The sequence below is a fragment of the Mastigoproctus giganteus genome, chromosome 7, assembly GCF_048544385.1.
Source record: "Mastigoproctus giganteus isolate SK-2022 chromosome 7, ASM4854438v1, whole genome shotgun sequence".
NCBI lineage: Eukaryota > Metazoa > Arthropoda > Arachnida > Uropygi > Thelyphonidae > Mastigoproctus > Mastigoproctus giganteus.
This window is the reverse complement of record NC_143581.1, coordinates 213,804,932-213,821,341: the sequence shown is the minus strand read 5'-3', so window position 1 is coordinate 213,821,341 and position 16,410 is coordinate 213,804,932. Positions and strand designations below refer to the sequence as shown.

Below are 16,410 nucleotides of genomic sequence, written 5' to 3'. Positions count from 1 at the left end.
ATGAACCAATGTATACTCCCCACCATCACTTATGGAAGTGAAACTTGGGCACTCACCAAAAGCATGGAAGAGAAGCTGAACACTACACAGTGAATGAAATGATTTATGAAGTCCATACCCTGGTCAGTGCCAAACTCTATAAATTTATGATGGGGCTCAAAATGGGACAACAGTGGGAATTGCAGTAATCCTTCCAACATCTGTCTGCATCTTGCTGCAATGCAAGTTCATAGTTTTCACTGCAGAAGTGTATGCTGTTAAGATAGATTTGATCCTTATATATCTTGTCAGTCTGCCGACTGTAATTTGTACAAACTTGAGTGCAGTAATGGCTCTTCCAGTGTCTCATCTGCTATTCAAGCAAAAGATATACTGATATTTTAAATTGAGAATAGATACTGTTGTAGTTGGTTAGATTGCTGGACAAGACTGTAAATGAAATGCAGTATGCTGAAATGTATAACAAATTACATAACTAAAGCAAAAGCTGCAACCGTGGAAATCAAGCTTCCAACAGAGTAGACAAAGATTGTACCGGAAAAAGCACAAATTGGTGATACTCACTTAGCACAGGTGTTTAATGCTTGGAGAAGATCCTTTGCACTGTTGCCTCCCATTTGTTATACATTTCAGCTGTGCCAAACTGTGCCATAGCAGATCAAGATCTGCTATGGCACAGTTTGGCCATATATCATTAAATATTCATCCAATAACCTTCAGCTATCCAGAGTGCCCTCTCTGATAACTTCAGTATATTTGTCCATTCATGCAAACTGAGGTTGGCAACTGCAACACTGTAAACTTCTAGCCAGTGGCTAACAGCTGTTTTCATCACAGAAGTGCATTTGTCTTTGTACTTTTACTGATCTGATTGAGCCTGATACTCAGCCAGATTTTATCCAGAAAAGGGACAATAGGTCTGAAAATTTTCAAATTTTACAAGAACCTGTAACTTTTTTTTCTTTATTTCTGTATAAATATACATAAATTGTTTAATTCTTAGAACATACTTATTCTTTACATGGTTAACTATTTGAAAATTACATAACTTTTCATGTAATATATTTTACTCTTGAACTTGGCACAGATGTTCTGGCTGAAAATGCAGCAGAATTTCAGCTGCATTCTGCCAGAATTCCACCTAAGAATGCTGGTTATCACTTCATACTTAATCCTGTGTTTTTTTTTTTTTGTGTATTTAGCAATTAACAGACATTTCTTGAATTTTCAATATTGAAATTAATTTCTCACAAATGTGTTAGTGGTTGAAGAAGTGATTTAATTCTTCATTAAAGAAGCAAAAAATTGACCCTTCTAAGTTCTAATTGACCCTTCACAAAGGGCAATTAAATGCATTGTTTTGAGTTTAATCAATATATTAGCAAATTGACTTATATTTGGTTTTTAAAAAAATATCAGCATAACAATGTCACAATTAAGGAAAAGAGGACTCGGTACTGATTGAATTTTAATCCTTTTATCCAAATGATAAATTTTATAGGCTGCTCTAATAGCTTTTCTTTCCCAAGATTGGATCTGTAATTAGTTGCTTTATCCTTAGGACCACCTTTATGAATGTAGGAGGTTTGCACATTTAAGTCCAAGGATACTCTAATGCCAACCTGGTGTGTTTCTACTAAAACAAGAAAATTTCTCTAGTACTATATCCAGTTTGTCTTCATTATTATTACATTTTTTATTGGGAAAGCAGAGCTCTAAATGTAATCATGTTTGTGTACAAACTATGCTGTGCACTTCCTCCTGTATTGATTTCTATAAACCTTTGGTTTCATCATATATAATAGGCACCCAGTATTGGAAGTGATCCCCAGTATTTTTTTTATTTTTATAAATAAGACCATCATTACTAAAGGTATTTTTGTTCTTATTATTCAAAATAGTATCAGAATTAAAATTCCAAGAAACCACATTACTAATAGTAACTTTTTTTTTTTTTTTTTTGGAAGGGGCAGTGTTGCTTATTAGTAGTGCACTGGTGGTGTAACCTTATAATTTGAGAAATCAGTGCCTTTTACTAGACTGCATTCCTCCTCCCCCACCACTCAAGAGCCCACCTAAAATATGGATACAGTTCTATATTATAGATTAGGGGTGGCCAACTTAATTTGTGATGAAATCTACTTTTTTCTTCAAAATGTGCCATGATCTACCATCTCAAGAATTTCATTGCACATGGTTAAAAAAGTTAATCAACACATATTGAAAATTGCTTTTATAAATTTTAAAATTAAATACAATTCAGAATTCTCATTTTAAATTCATATCTATTTAAATTTTTAATTTATGTGAAGTTTGAGCCTGTTATTTGCCAAGCTTTCGAAATGGGGTTTACATTAAGGCCAACAGTAAAGAATCTGTATGCAAGTCCGTAAGAGAATAGCGATTCTTTGTTGGTTTCAAATATGAAAAGCCGCTTCACATAGATATGTGGAACCAAAACAAGAATTTAAAACTTCACTGCATTTTTTTTTCCATTTGGGTACTTCTCTTGGCAAACATATTTCCAAAAGTCTTTTCTGATGATCTGGCTTCTAGGAAGATATTGTGTAATGTAATAATTTCATTTTCAAGTAATATTTTCTCTATGAGAAAAATCTCAGCGATTTTTCTGAAATTTGTTTTGTATCTAAGTTGAAATTAAATGGAATATATTGAACAATGTCTTCAATTGTTTTAAAATCATATAATCTGGTTTCAAAATCATCCACAACTTTCTCAATTTCAGAAAATCGTTTGTCACTATTAAATTTTTTTGGCTGGTGCAGCATAAGCCTCAGGCTTCCTTGCACCATTTGGCTAATAATGATAATTTTTGCAAATGATCTTGCATATTTGGAAAATGAGAATTTTTTTTCTTTGAGATCCTTAGTCATTGCCAAAAAGTGATATTTATATACAAAAATACTACTAGTCATGTCACCCACATTTTTATTTTTTCCTTGTAATTCCAAATTCAAGTCACTTTAATTTACTGGTAAAATCTGACAAAAAAGCCAGATCACACACCCACTCCATATCTTGTAGATGCTGATAATCATCTCCCCTTTGATTAACAATTTTTTTTTAAATTTCATTCAGCAAATTTTGAAATCTCTGTAGAAACTTACTCTGACTCAGCCACCTCACATCTGTGTGTAATATCAGATCTGGTTCATTTTCATAGAGTTGCACTTTGAAGAAACTGTCCTATGATGGAATTCACAATTTCGAAAGCTATGTCCATAGCACCTTTAGTATTTTATTTTATTTTTTTTAAATAAAAACCCCAAACACAAAAGGTATCAAAACCCATAGTACTGTACATGGGTTGAAAACTTTAAACTAAACATGGGTTTTGCCACTTCGAGCTTCCAATAAGCAAAATGCTTTTGCTGGCTAACACTTGTTGGTGGTTGGTAACTGTAAAAATCTGGGAATTCATCCTTTTGGCACAATGCGATGAATCCATTAAGATGCCCCTCATTGCTTTAGCTCCATCTGATGTTATTGATACAAGCTTAAATAGTGGCAATTTAATTTTTTTCAATAAAATTTTTGAATGCGTTAAATACAAAGGGTACTAGGAAAGTTTTGCAATACAGCTTTGTTTATTTAATTTTTTCAAAGTAATTTCCTCTACATTCAATACACCTCTCCATCCTCCGAAACCAATCTTTAAACCAGTTCTGCCAAGTTTCACTAGGGAGTAAAGCACACTCGTTGTCCCAAGCCCGTAGAAGGTCCTCGTCACTGGAAAACCGCCTCCCTTTTAGCTTCATTTTCACATGCAGGAACAGTGCAAAGTCGCAGGGAGCAAGGTCTGAACTGTAGGGAGGGTGCTCGAGAAGTTTCAGTCCTGTCGTGGTCAAATATTCGGTGCAGGCTTTGGCGTGGTGAGCTGGAGCATTTTCGTGATGGAGGTACCAGGTGTCCATTCTTGACTTTGGCCGCAGGTTCTTCATAGATCCAATGACTTTAGGCATGCATTGTTCAGTATACCACTTAGCTGTGACTGTCTTCTGCGTGTCCAAAACGACACGTTCAACATTCCACTCGATTTGAAAAATACAGCTATCATTTTCTTCTTTACAGATCGGGATTTTCTGACAATTACGGGTGTGTCGTCATCATCAAAGACCCAAACTTTGTTTTGAGCCTTGGTCGGCAGATCGTAATAGTACAGCCAAGTCTCGTCACCTGTCACGATGTTGTTCACATACCGAGATTGTCCCTTATCAAACTTTTTTAACATCTCCCGGCACCAAGTCACACATCGTGTCTTCTGCTCTTCAGTCAGTTGATGCGACACCCAGAGAGAACATCGACTTGGCGGGGCGGCTACTATGCACGTATGAACATGTCTCAACATGTAGCAACAAGCAGCTTCCTGTGATTCATTGTTGCGTCATATTGCAAAACTTTCCTAGTACCCTTTGTATATCAAGACCTAGTTCTTTCTTTTAATGAAACCATACCCAGCAGGTCTTCTCTTGTGGCAGATTCATTGAAAACCATACGAATGAAAACAAGCAATTGAGCTGTATCAATTAACGTCTGTAGATTCATCCAGTTGTAAAGAAAAGGACACACAATTAACAATAACAACACAAAGAAAATCTGTTATTTCTAAAAATGAGTCTTTGATGAATTGACCATCAGAAAATGGTTTGCATTTTTTTTTGCAAGATGACTCACTTTAAATGATGCTGCAGTTACTGCTTTAGATTGTAAATTAGGTGTCGTGAAGAAATTTTGTTCTGCAAATAATCTGATTTTAAGTTTTTAATTTTTTTTTTAATGAAAACCCCAAACACGAAAGGTATCAAAACCTATAGTACTTAGTACCGTGCATGGGTTGAAGGAGAAGTATGGGGGGAGGGGGATGCTGGAAACTTTGCTCTAGAGACTAAACATGGGTTTCACCACTTCAAGCCTCCAATAAGCAAAGTGGTGGTATTTCACTGGTTGATGAAAGTCATCTACCACCTACATAATTAATTTTTTCTAAGGTCACTATTAGGTGGAAAATCGATTGGTATTTACCATGGAGTGCGTTGAAGTGCCTTTCTAAATTTCCTTTTTTTAGATATAGCCACAGAAACATTGCAAATCAAACAACATTTTTCTTTTATCATTACAAAAAAAGTATTCCAGTTCCTACCCTTGATGAAATGATAAGTTTTACTTTTTTTCATAGTACAGTATTCATTTTAAATCAAAGGGTATTTAGTAAGCTAAATAAGAATTCGACACATACACTATAATCTCCACAGCGTAACTCCGTGGATTTTCACTAGACAAGCCTAGCGGATGCACGATGACAAGCGTAGTCACATGGTTCAACATGATTTGTAATAAGCATATGCAGTTGGGCACATAATAATAACATTTAGATTTTGACTAATCTATTTTTTATATTTATAATTCGTCGTGAGGTGATCAGCCGAAATTAAAGCTGCAATCCACTGGTAGATCGCGATCAACTTGTTGGCCACCGCTGATATAGATGAATAAAATGTTGAAGTGAAACATTTTAATAATTTTATCCCAAAAAACCTAAATGGTGTATAAAATAATTGTCTATCAATGGGTTTGAATGTCTCACTTCTGCTGTTTTCCTTAAAATAAATGGACAGGTTCCTTCAGTTACTGATTAACGTGTTTTACTCTTAAGTGCGATCTATTCCAGTCTGATCCATAAGTGCTTGATATACTCATAAAAAAAAAAAAAATACTTTTGAACAGAACCATTACTTAACAACACTACCTCCTGTCATGTGCCCATACTGAAATCCATCTACGGTTCTTACCTGTGATCTCAGTGTGTTTCAGCTCATATAGTGATTTGTCGTGCTTTGCTAAAGTTCAAAATAAACAGTCAAGATTATTTCCTGCATTTGGCTTGGGTGCAACACTCCTGATAATTTGCCAAGTAGTTAAGCAATTTTCCTACCATATTGCATTCCCTGAGAGAACTATTCATACCATTACCTCCATGATTTTTCCTACCACTGAAATCAGACTGACTGACCTGCAGTTCCCCACCTCACTCTTTGAACTATCTTTATGAATTAGCAATATGCCAACAATCATTCCCAAGTCTAATGAGACCCTTGTGATTAATCTTTGCCACTTCCTTTAAGATAGCTGCATATGCATAATCCAGCCCAGTGCCTTTAGCCTCAAAGGTTTTTCTAATAAATCAGAATAAAAGATTTCATTACATGTCTGTGTTAAATATCAGTACCAATCATTATATATTCCTTGTATTTTTTTAAGATGTCTTTGTTTTAAGTGAAATAAGGCTCTACTAAAATGAAAAAAAATTAATTTTATTGGCTTTTTTACTTACTGAACACTAAGTAATAATTAAATTAAAAAACAAGGTGATTGAGAAGTCACAACCCATGTAGGAGGCTATATATTTGCCTTTCTGCTAATATATGACAGAATAAGGATGTTGTTTAGCATAATTGCTGATGATAATGTCACACATCCAAGCTCAGCAGAATTGGTGTCATTAAACAGTATTTTGCAATTTGGTTGTATGCAAAGGTGGCCAAAGTCCAAAACAAACTTAAGATTCCTCGTAAGATGACAATAGCAAGACTGATGGATCATTTTCATGGAAACAGAACTGTTTTATGACAAATAGTTGAAGTAAACCTTTGAAAAGTCTCAGGAAATTTGCAATAGATGCTGTGTAACAGTTACAACTGTTCACCCGGTCAGAGATGGAGAAGCTGGCCAGATGCCCACTTCACTGTGGATGGATTTGGGCAAAGGTGATACATATTTCTTCACTAACAAAACTTCATATGTGAATACCCACTGAGATGGAACTTGATTGGACCATAGCCTAGTTCCATCTCAATGGAACAAGGATATCGTCTACTGCTAATTTATCCATTCAATGAAAAGCCCTCTCACTCTCAGAAAATTAGAGTATGAGGTGCCGTGTGATATTACCACAACACATGAGCTCCATGGTATCAAAACATCACACTTCATTTTACTTCTTTGAGGTAGATGAATGCAACTAACAGCTTCAACAAGGTTCTGCTGCATGTCTGATGTGACCACATCTTTTCTGTGATAGTTATTTGGTAGTAGTCTAACTTCCAGAAGATGTCCAAAATCACTGGATTTGTCATCTCTGGCTATCTGAAAGAGGTGGTTCTACAAGAATAAGACCCTTTCCACACTGGATGAGCTCGTTGCACTAAGTGGCTTCAAACATGGGAAGAAGAATACATGCATGCATTTGGAGAAACAAGACAGCCATCACCATCGATGTTATTGTGTTCTTACTAAGGTAAGATGATTTACTGTCATGTAACTTCTCAAATACCCTGTACAATATAAATTTTCTTATTCACAATTATCTTTTAATGTACAAAGTTGCATATATTATTCAAAACTATTATTTCCTAGAAGAAAAAATGTCTGAGTGAAATATTTTAATAAGACTATAGTTATTAGTAATGAATATATGAACATAATAAATGCTTTACAAATTTATGCCAAAAATCTTTATAATCTAGTTATTTTTGTAGTTTCAGAAACTAAGGACTAAACAAACTTAAAACTTAACTGACAAATGGTCCAAAACTGAATTTTGGATTCTAAAGGTTAATTATAATAAACATTATACCTTCATGTATTAATAAATTTGAAATAATTAATATTTTCTTTTGCAAATTGTTTAAATAAAATCCTTACTGTATGACAAAAAATGCAAACTACCTGCCACAGCATAATTGGCCAAGAGTTAAATTTTTAAAATTGATTCTAGAAACAGTCTGCAAAAGAAAGTAAAATAATCACGTAAAAATCCATTAAATGCCTCAATTGTTAAGTTGGTTCTAAACATGGTACAAAATACTGTTATCTCAAATATTACACATCTAGTAAAACAGGCTTCTTTAATCTAGCACACTTCCATATAGAATCCATTAACTTTACAAATCCAGTGTCTTTTGGTTTTTCAAGACCTCGTTGCAGTCGCTCTTTCATCACTGCTACAAACTCCTTATTGCTTAATTGTCCATCCACTAAAATTGGAGGAAGAATAAAGGAACAAAATTAGAAAATATTTAATTTTCTTACATAAAAGTGTATTCATTTAACATTAACAATGGTGCAAGGAAGCCAGAGGCTTATGCTGCACCAGCTAAAAAAAAAAAAAAAAAAAAAAAATTCCCACATTACTTAGAAGTAGAATGGACCCTGGGTTTGCCAAGCCCATACTCACCAGATGTGAGCCCCTTGAATATAAAGTGTTCTATTAATAATAAGAATGTATTTTGAAAACGAAATGCACAATTTATTCCTTATGGGTTTTGATAATTAACTATATAGTATCGGTGTAAATACACCATAGTTAACCCATAAACTTGAACTACGTATGTGGTGTAGAAGGCATAGTTTTAGTTGTATCTCATATTGCGGTTGCCTTCACAATGAGATAGCTGCTATTGCATTACTTCAAATAAATAATGCTTCTCTAGTAGAGAAAACTACTGTTATTTGCCTGCCTTTTGTTAATTGGTAAGGTGATAGTGTAAAACTGTGCTTTATATCTTTGCTCTTATAGCCTGTGGATAATATCCCTCCTATTTTCGCTTATTAGAATTGCCGTTAATAGAATTAAAATTCAATTCGTAAATGTGACCACAATGATTGGCATTTACTACATATCATAGTGAACAGTATTTTGTTATGGAGTGTCCGTCGTAAAGTGGTTTGATCATACAGAGAATCAATCAAAGCAGAGGGGGGGTATATTGTAAGGCAGATAGAGCACGTATATGTGCAATACAACCCCCAAACTTACCTCCATTACAAAGGAAAGACCTAAGCTATTTCGACAGCAAAGAAATTACAGCAGGCGATGGCATTGAACAGAGAAGCCGGGAAAGGTCCATACACATCTTCAGAGCCTTACATCTCCCTATAAATGTTAGAAGTAAATTTGGAAGAAGAAATCATGGAAGTTGATACTGCAAATGAAAACAGTGAAGAATCCTGGAAGCCCAGTCATAAACGAGAAGCAAAGAAGCCAAAACAGACTGCCAGAAGTACTCCATCAAATCATTCAACATGTAGCAGGTGTAAGCAACAGGATTTTAAGGAACACTGAAGCATTTACGCACAGTTTAAATGTGCATTCTTGGATAATGATTGATGATGTGAAGATTGTAGCAGCTCGAGATCTTAAAACAGAATTTCTAAATGAGGATGCAAGTTAAATGTTGGCCTGTAACAGCTGTCATGGTTCTCTCAAGAACAAAGTGATTCTGGCTCTATCAAAGTCAAATGGTTTTAAGTATCCTCTGATGCCACAGTACTTGCCAAAACTAGATTTGATAATGGAACATCTTATATCTCCAAGGATGCCATGAATGGGATCCTCGGTAAAGTGATTTAATGTTCACCTAAAGATGTTTCACTTTAGATTATGCTGTGTGGGCTCGGCATATTTTTTTTTTTTTAGCATGAGTCTTGGAAAAGCTGGCACTAAGTTTAGATTAATTTAATACATTATAAATCACTGAATGATATAATATATCTGGATTTATGTGAGTCATTACTTTAAATCATGTAAAACGGCTGATTGTCTGCAACACAGTGCACAAAATCCCACGTCTTGGCATTTTAATATTCCTCATAGCAATATTGAGTGCCAGACAATATTCAGTGAAGTGTGGGGGAGGGGGGGCTAAATGCAGATCATCTCTTTCTGGTGCACTTCTGGAAATGCTCTTAATAACATAGTCTGAACAGCAATGCCATTGTTATAAGACAAAGTATATTGCTAAATAATGCAATGGTTGTAGATTTTGTCAGAAAATATTTAATTCCCAGAGTAATCTGGGTTAAAAAAAAAAAGCTCCCCTCTTCCTCTTGCCTACAATACCTAATCCCCTGCTTTTCAAAACCCAATCAATTATTGGCAGCTGGTTTTCTGCATTCCTTTACAACCACTTTCTATATGATCGTAAATACCACTGGTGTACTTCAGGCCTTACCTTTCCAAGCTCAGTAGTTCTGTTAAAATCTCTGCACTATGTAGCACAAATCCTATGGTGCTTGGGTATATCAGCACAATATCTCCCAACTCCAAAAGGAGTTTATACTGTGTTGAATAATGTAAAGTAGCTATTCGGCTCATACAGCCTCCATAGCCAGAGGTCAGGAGTGGGGAGCAGTACATGCTCCGAAGTAGACTAGGGTTCAAGCCCCTGACTGCTAAATACAGTTGATCTGCCAACCAACGTGCTGTTATGTCCCATTTCCCTCAACATGAATTGTTTGAGGAGGCTTCCATCCTGCAGTGGATTGATAATGGCTGCTGCTTTAGCTATTCAGCTCACCAATGACATCCACTAGGTTTCTGTTATTCTGCTGTTTCCATTGAGCAAAGGTTCTATCTGGAACCTTTACTTCTTAATATTTATATATTCATAAAAGTGATCTCCACTCATGTTTCTCATGGCTAATGCTTTCTTATACTTTGCTTCCTAACCTCTTTTGTGGTCTCATTACAAATCTCCTCCTTTGATCGAATGACCATGCTCAACCCTTGCTATGTGAAAATGTGACTGAAAAAGCCTGGAGTAACTCATAAGGAGGAATACTAGTCGTCCTGCCTGAGATGGGCTAACTTTATCCTCAACTGAAGAGACCTTTATGAATGAATTCCTTCAGCCTCCAATGTGATCTGAACCCAATCTGTCCAATATTGGAAATCCACTATACTATTTTTGGAGGGGGGGGGAGGAAAGGGTTACAGAACGAATGGCATAACCTAAGAAGCAATAATAAACATGGCCACATTTATCAATGCATTTATTAGGGTCCAGTGATTATGTAAGGTATAAGTAACAAGATTTATATTATAAATCTTATATACACTGAAAGGACAGAATTTATGGGATACCTGGTTCCTGGGCAATGCAACGCTGTCACCACTCTTGCTAGTAGACAAACCCACTGCTTGGCAGGTATATAGGTACACTGCATTCACAGAGATGGTAATTCAATGTCGGTATGTATAAATGTGATTCAACCGACTTTTCAGTAGTGGGTGCCCAATGCATGGGTCACTATTGCGGAGGTGGTACAGAAATTGCACTATCCCTGTTCGACAATATCAAGAGTGTATTGGGGATATGCCATTGCTGGAATAACATTTCATCGTGGGCAGAGAAAGATGTTGGATGAAAGTTGCCATCAACGTCTGTCTCACATTGTCCCATTTTGGGCAGACAGGATGGTGCGTATATGGTGGAACCGCACAAAACTGCACCCATCATGTCAACAGGGAACTGTTCAGGCAGGTCGACAGTTGGTAATGGTCTGGGGCATGTTCAACTGGCACATGTTGGGACCTCTGGTATATCCAGACACATCTCTGAACGGTCCAGGTTACATGTCCATTCTTGCAGACCATCTGAATCCCTTCATGGTCATTGTGCACCCACAGGGCAGTGGCCCCTTCCAGCAGGACAATGCGCCTCCCCACAGAGCCATGGTGACTAGAACATGGTTCGAAGATCATTCCGAAGATTTTATCACCAGGGAATGGCCTCCCCATTCACTGGACATGAACCCTGTGGAGCACCTTTGGGATGCTCCACCCAGGAAAGCAATGGAATTATGGACATCGGTGCAGCAAGCACAGATGGAAATACCTGTGGAACGCTTTCGTGAACTAGTGGACTCAATGCCCTGTGACTGCCCTTATCCGGGCAAAAGGTGGGCCTACCCGTTTCTAGGTAGGTATCCCATGATTTCTGACTACTCAGTGTGCCATAACAATAATATTTATTATATGAAAGTATAAATACCTCTGAAAATAACCTTTCTTTCAAAGAAGTTTCATTCAGGCTAACAAGAATGCCATTCATCAAAAAGTATCTTAAAAAAAATTATTGATATTATATACAATTACATGATTAAAAAAAAACAAAAAAAACTACTTACTATTTTCATCAAAAAGAGTGAACACAACATCGATTACATGATCGTTAAGCTCAACGTGTGCTACAGTTTTGGCAACATGTTTTAAGGTTGCTGAAATTAAAAATAGACTGGAGCTGAAATCCTAACAGAATTAGCAAATACTGAAAAATAATATATAGAAAAAAACCCTGCTATTATTAAGGACAAATGGTGCTGGGCTCACTTGTTTGAGAAGCATGTAACATATTACCTAATAAAGGTGCACAGAATAAGACCACAGCTATGTCTACTTCTCCTAAGCATCCAGATAATTGCACTGCAATTATCTGGATAATATTCAAACAAATACAAACATAGCACTCTGTGTGTTGTATATAGTAACTGGGGCAGTAGTAGAAAGGTAATACTGTGATAAACACCTACTAATGATTATTAGTAATATGAGGTGATATTCAGAAAATAGTGGGCTGTAGCCTAATTGTGAAAGTCTGTGTCAAGCATTACAGGAGGAAGTTTATCAATGATAGACTGGTAACCTCTGCAAGGTATGTGGGGATGAATTTATTCAGAATGGTCTATACTTATTAATATAAGTGTACTTTTTGTCCTACTTTTGTAGAAGTGGGATACACTGGAATAGCATTGCAAGAATATTTGCTGCTTCTACTATTGAAACACCTAATCACTGATGGTTATGTGGTTTGGCTAAATGGGGGAAAATACAGTAGCAATAATACGTCTATGTAAAGACTAGAAAATAGTAGGCATATAGTACTTGTTTGAGGATTTTATAACACTAGAATCTAATTTTAGATTCTAGAACTGTACCAGTTCATTAGAGTTCTGGAATTAAACATCAAATGGAAAATTTGGAAAGGCACTGACATAACTATAAGGCAGGTGTTAGGGTTAAAAAGAACTACATATATATTAACAGCAGGAGTATAAATATTTAACTATTCATAAATTTTATGAATAATTAAATCAACTATTTTTATGAATAGTAATAGTTAAATCAACAAATGCTGGCATATTAGTAATGGCCATATGGTGCAAGGAAGCCTAAGGCTTATGCTGCACTAGCCAAAAGGAAAGAATAAAATAATATTAAATAAAATAAATAATTCATAAATAATAAACAAAAAGGTAATAGATAAGCTATGTGTGTTTCCCTCCTCCCATTGGTAACTATTCAGGTGATCTTTGAATTTTCCCAAACTGTCAGCCTCTATCACCCATGTAGATAACTTATTCCAGTAATTTATAACTTGCTGGCTAAAATAAAACTTCCTGCAATCCAGTCTAAACGCCCCGTAACTTGAAATTATGGCCCCTAGTTCTAAAATCATTTATAACTGAAAATTTTGCCCTCATTTATTTTACTTATGCCTCTCAGAGCCTTAAACACCTCAATCAAATCTGCTCTAAGGTGCCTAGTTTTCAAGCTCTGCAATCCACATGTTCGAAGTCTTTCCTCATATGGATGCCCTTTTGCCAATCTCACCAGGTGAGTTACCCATTTTTGGACCCTTTCAAGATTTTTAATGTCTTTCTTTAGGTGTGGTCTAACAATAGCCTTATATAATGGGATTATGACATCCTTATCTCCACTAGCAAATGTTTGATAAATCATTGATAGGACACCATGGGCCTTCCTTACAACCTGTCTACAATGCTCGGCAGGCGCATTATAGCCAAAGCAGCTTATGCGCCAGAAAACCCCCAAAACAACAACAACAATGCTCGGCAAACTTCATGTCTAACCATATCTTAACTCCCAAGTGTATAAGTTATTTTGGGGTTAGTGTTCCCCAGGTGTAAGACCTTGCACTGTTTTCTTAAAGCTTAGCTGCCACTTTCTAACCATCCCTGAAGTCTATCTAAGTCACTCTGAAGAAGCTCTGCATGTGATCAACTACTCTACCATTCTTTACATCATCTGCAAATTTAGACATCGCTCCCTTCATCAATGTCATTTATGAAAATCAAAAACAACAGTATGCTGATCCTTGGGGAACCCCACTTCTTTCATCAACACATTCTGAGGAATAACCATTTATCACAACCCTCTGCCTCCTGCCTTGAAGCCATTCAGCTATCCATCTAAGGATTTTCCCTGTGATTCCAACCTGTTCCAGCTTATAAAGTAACCACTCATGTGGAGACTGAGTCAAATGCTTTGCTGAAATCCAAATAAACAAATGTCAAAAATTATTCCCTAAGTCCAGCTCTTGAGTGACTCTGTCAAAATAGCTAACCAGATTAGTTAAACATGGTTTTTCCCTATACAAAAACCATGCTGAGTATCCGTCAGAATTCCATTTCTATTTAAATGATCCTGAATTTCACCCTTGATCATTGCCTCCATGATTTTCCCTACTACTGAAGATAATGGAATTGCTCCTGAGTCTAGTGATGCTCTCATAACTGTCCTCAATAGTTCAATGCACTCACTTGCTGCCTCTCTTAAAATTATAGGGTATATGCCATCAACCCCTCGAGCCTTATTGGCCTGTAGGCTCAAAAGTTTTTCCATTAAATAATCATGTGAAATTTCAATATCATTAATTTCATATTTTTCAACTTCATGCCCCATAATTTCTCATTGACATAAAGGGTTTTCTCCTGTAAATATCAATGCAAAGTAATTGTTGAGTTCATCTGCAACATCAGCTGGGGTTATAGAAATTATTAGAAACATTGTATCAGTCTGACATTACTGCATACAGAATTTGAGTATGCAAAGTGCAGTGTGTAAGGATTATACATAGGATCTTTCATAACATATGGGTCAATAGGGCTTTGCTTGAAAAATGAAAATAAATGAACAGCAAGCTGTATCTGGCAGATGGAAGCCCACAGTGATGAAGTTCTTAATAAAAAATCCTTGAATGGAAAGTGTTGAGTGTGCAGGAATGTTGCCATGATGTATGATAGCATCAGCAAATATTCTTGCATCCTTTCTATGTACTAATTCCACGAAGCCCACATTTTCAGCCATTTACTCTGAACAGCATTATACAATTGCCTAGGCCTGTTTTGTAGTATTCCTGGTTTACTGTAAGACCATGCATGAGAAATTCAAAATGAACAATACTCTTTAAGGCAAAAAATATAAGCATGATCTTTGTATTTGATTGAGATCATCTTGCTTTTTTGTGCCTTGCTGAAGCTGGAATCTTCTACTGAGAGGACTGGGTCTTAGCCACAAACCCATAAATTCATCTTCAGTAATGATGGAAGAAACAGCATGTTGATAAAGATCCTGACAGGTAAGAAAATCGCTGTGATCATCAGTGAACATGGGAGGTACAAACTTGGCTGAAACACATCACATTCCCAAATTTTGTGTTAACATTGACATGTCTCATAAGTACCAATCACATTAGCAACTTTTTAGATAGTTAAACATCAACCACTTATTCAGATCACAAATACTAGCAATTGAATCATTGGTTCGTTAAGTTGAAGGTTGGCCAGAGCAAGGATCATCTGATGAACAAGTGGCTCTCTTTACACTTTGCAAACCACAAAAATATCTTAAAATTAAACATAACATTATCACTAGTGGATTTCCAATGCATTTTCCCCTAATTTAAAAAAACAAAAAACATACAAAATTTTATGCAAATTTTCGGATCAGTAAAATCACTCACTTTAAAATTAGACAAAACACCTATTCTACAGGTGCTAATTTAGAGCGATTGTATTGTAGGTAAACGTGATTTATACATTACTGTGTCTAGATGAGCCAATGAACATGTGACAAGTTGCAAGTCACTATAATGCAGCAATTTCAAGGTACAAATTATAAGCTTGATCACAAATCTTATCCTGATTTCTTTCACAACTTAAGTCCTCGAATTTTTTGATGACATTTCATATGCACATACTTGCAAAAGGGTTAATATATAACTAACTGATCCAAATCGAAATAAATTAAACTTTGCCTAATATTTCTAATTATTTATTTGTCTCTGCTGATGATATATTTTGTACATTTTCCAAATAAACAGATCACTTAAAAAACAAAAAATTGGATAACATGACTAAGAGAAGAGAAATAGGGTTGTGATAATTAAGAAAACTTGAATGCTATGGAAAATCAGTGGCTGATCTATGCAGATGAAATAATAATAATAAATGAATATAACATTAAATGGTGCAAAAAATATCCAGCATTCCACACTACTCTAAACCATTTTCAGAAATAAATCAGTAAACTAATTCAAACCTTCATCAATTGAAGCACCAGCAATGTGATAAAATGTGAGGGCCGTGTCCACATCATTAATATCATTCAAGAAGTGGAAGAATTGTAGGTAATCATCCAGGCTGATACCCTAAGAAATATAAAAGAACATCTATATATTTTATAAATTAATTGATAGTATTCAATATTATTTTTATTTTAAATATAAATCCTATTTCAAATTATTGTGC

The 16,410-nt window shown here is 35.6% G+C and overlaps 1 protein-coding gene across 2 annotated transcripts in view; it reads right to left on the bottom strand.

Annotated features, from left to right (window-relative positions):
* Positions 1-7,709: 7,709 nt before the first annotated feature.
* MICU1 (Mitochondrial calcium uptake 1) overlaps positions 7,710-16,410 on the bottom strand; it is a 167,838-nt gene continuing 159,137 nt past the window's right edge. For both annotated transcript variants that reach the window (XM_090377428.1, XM_090377429.1), the window contains 3 exons: positions 16,202-16,310; positions 11,989-12,078; positions 7,710-8,054 (listed from right to left, as the gene is read on the bottom strand). In XM_090377428.1, the coding sequence (XP_090233554.1) occupies positions 7,900-8,054; positions 11,989-12,078; positions 16,202-16,310 (354 nt within the window). In that variant the 3' untranslated portion in view covers positions 7,710-7,899. The remainder of the gene's footprint in view (positions 8,055-11,988; positions 12,079-16,201; positions 16,311-16,410) is intronic.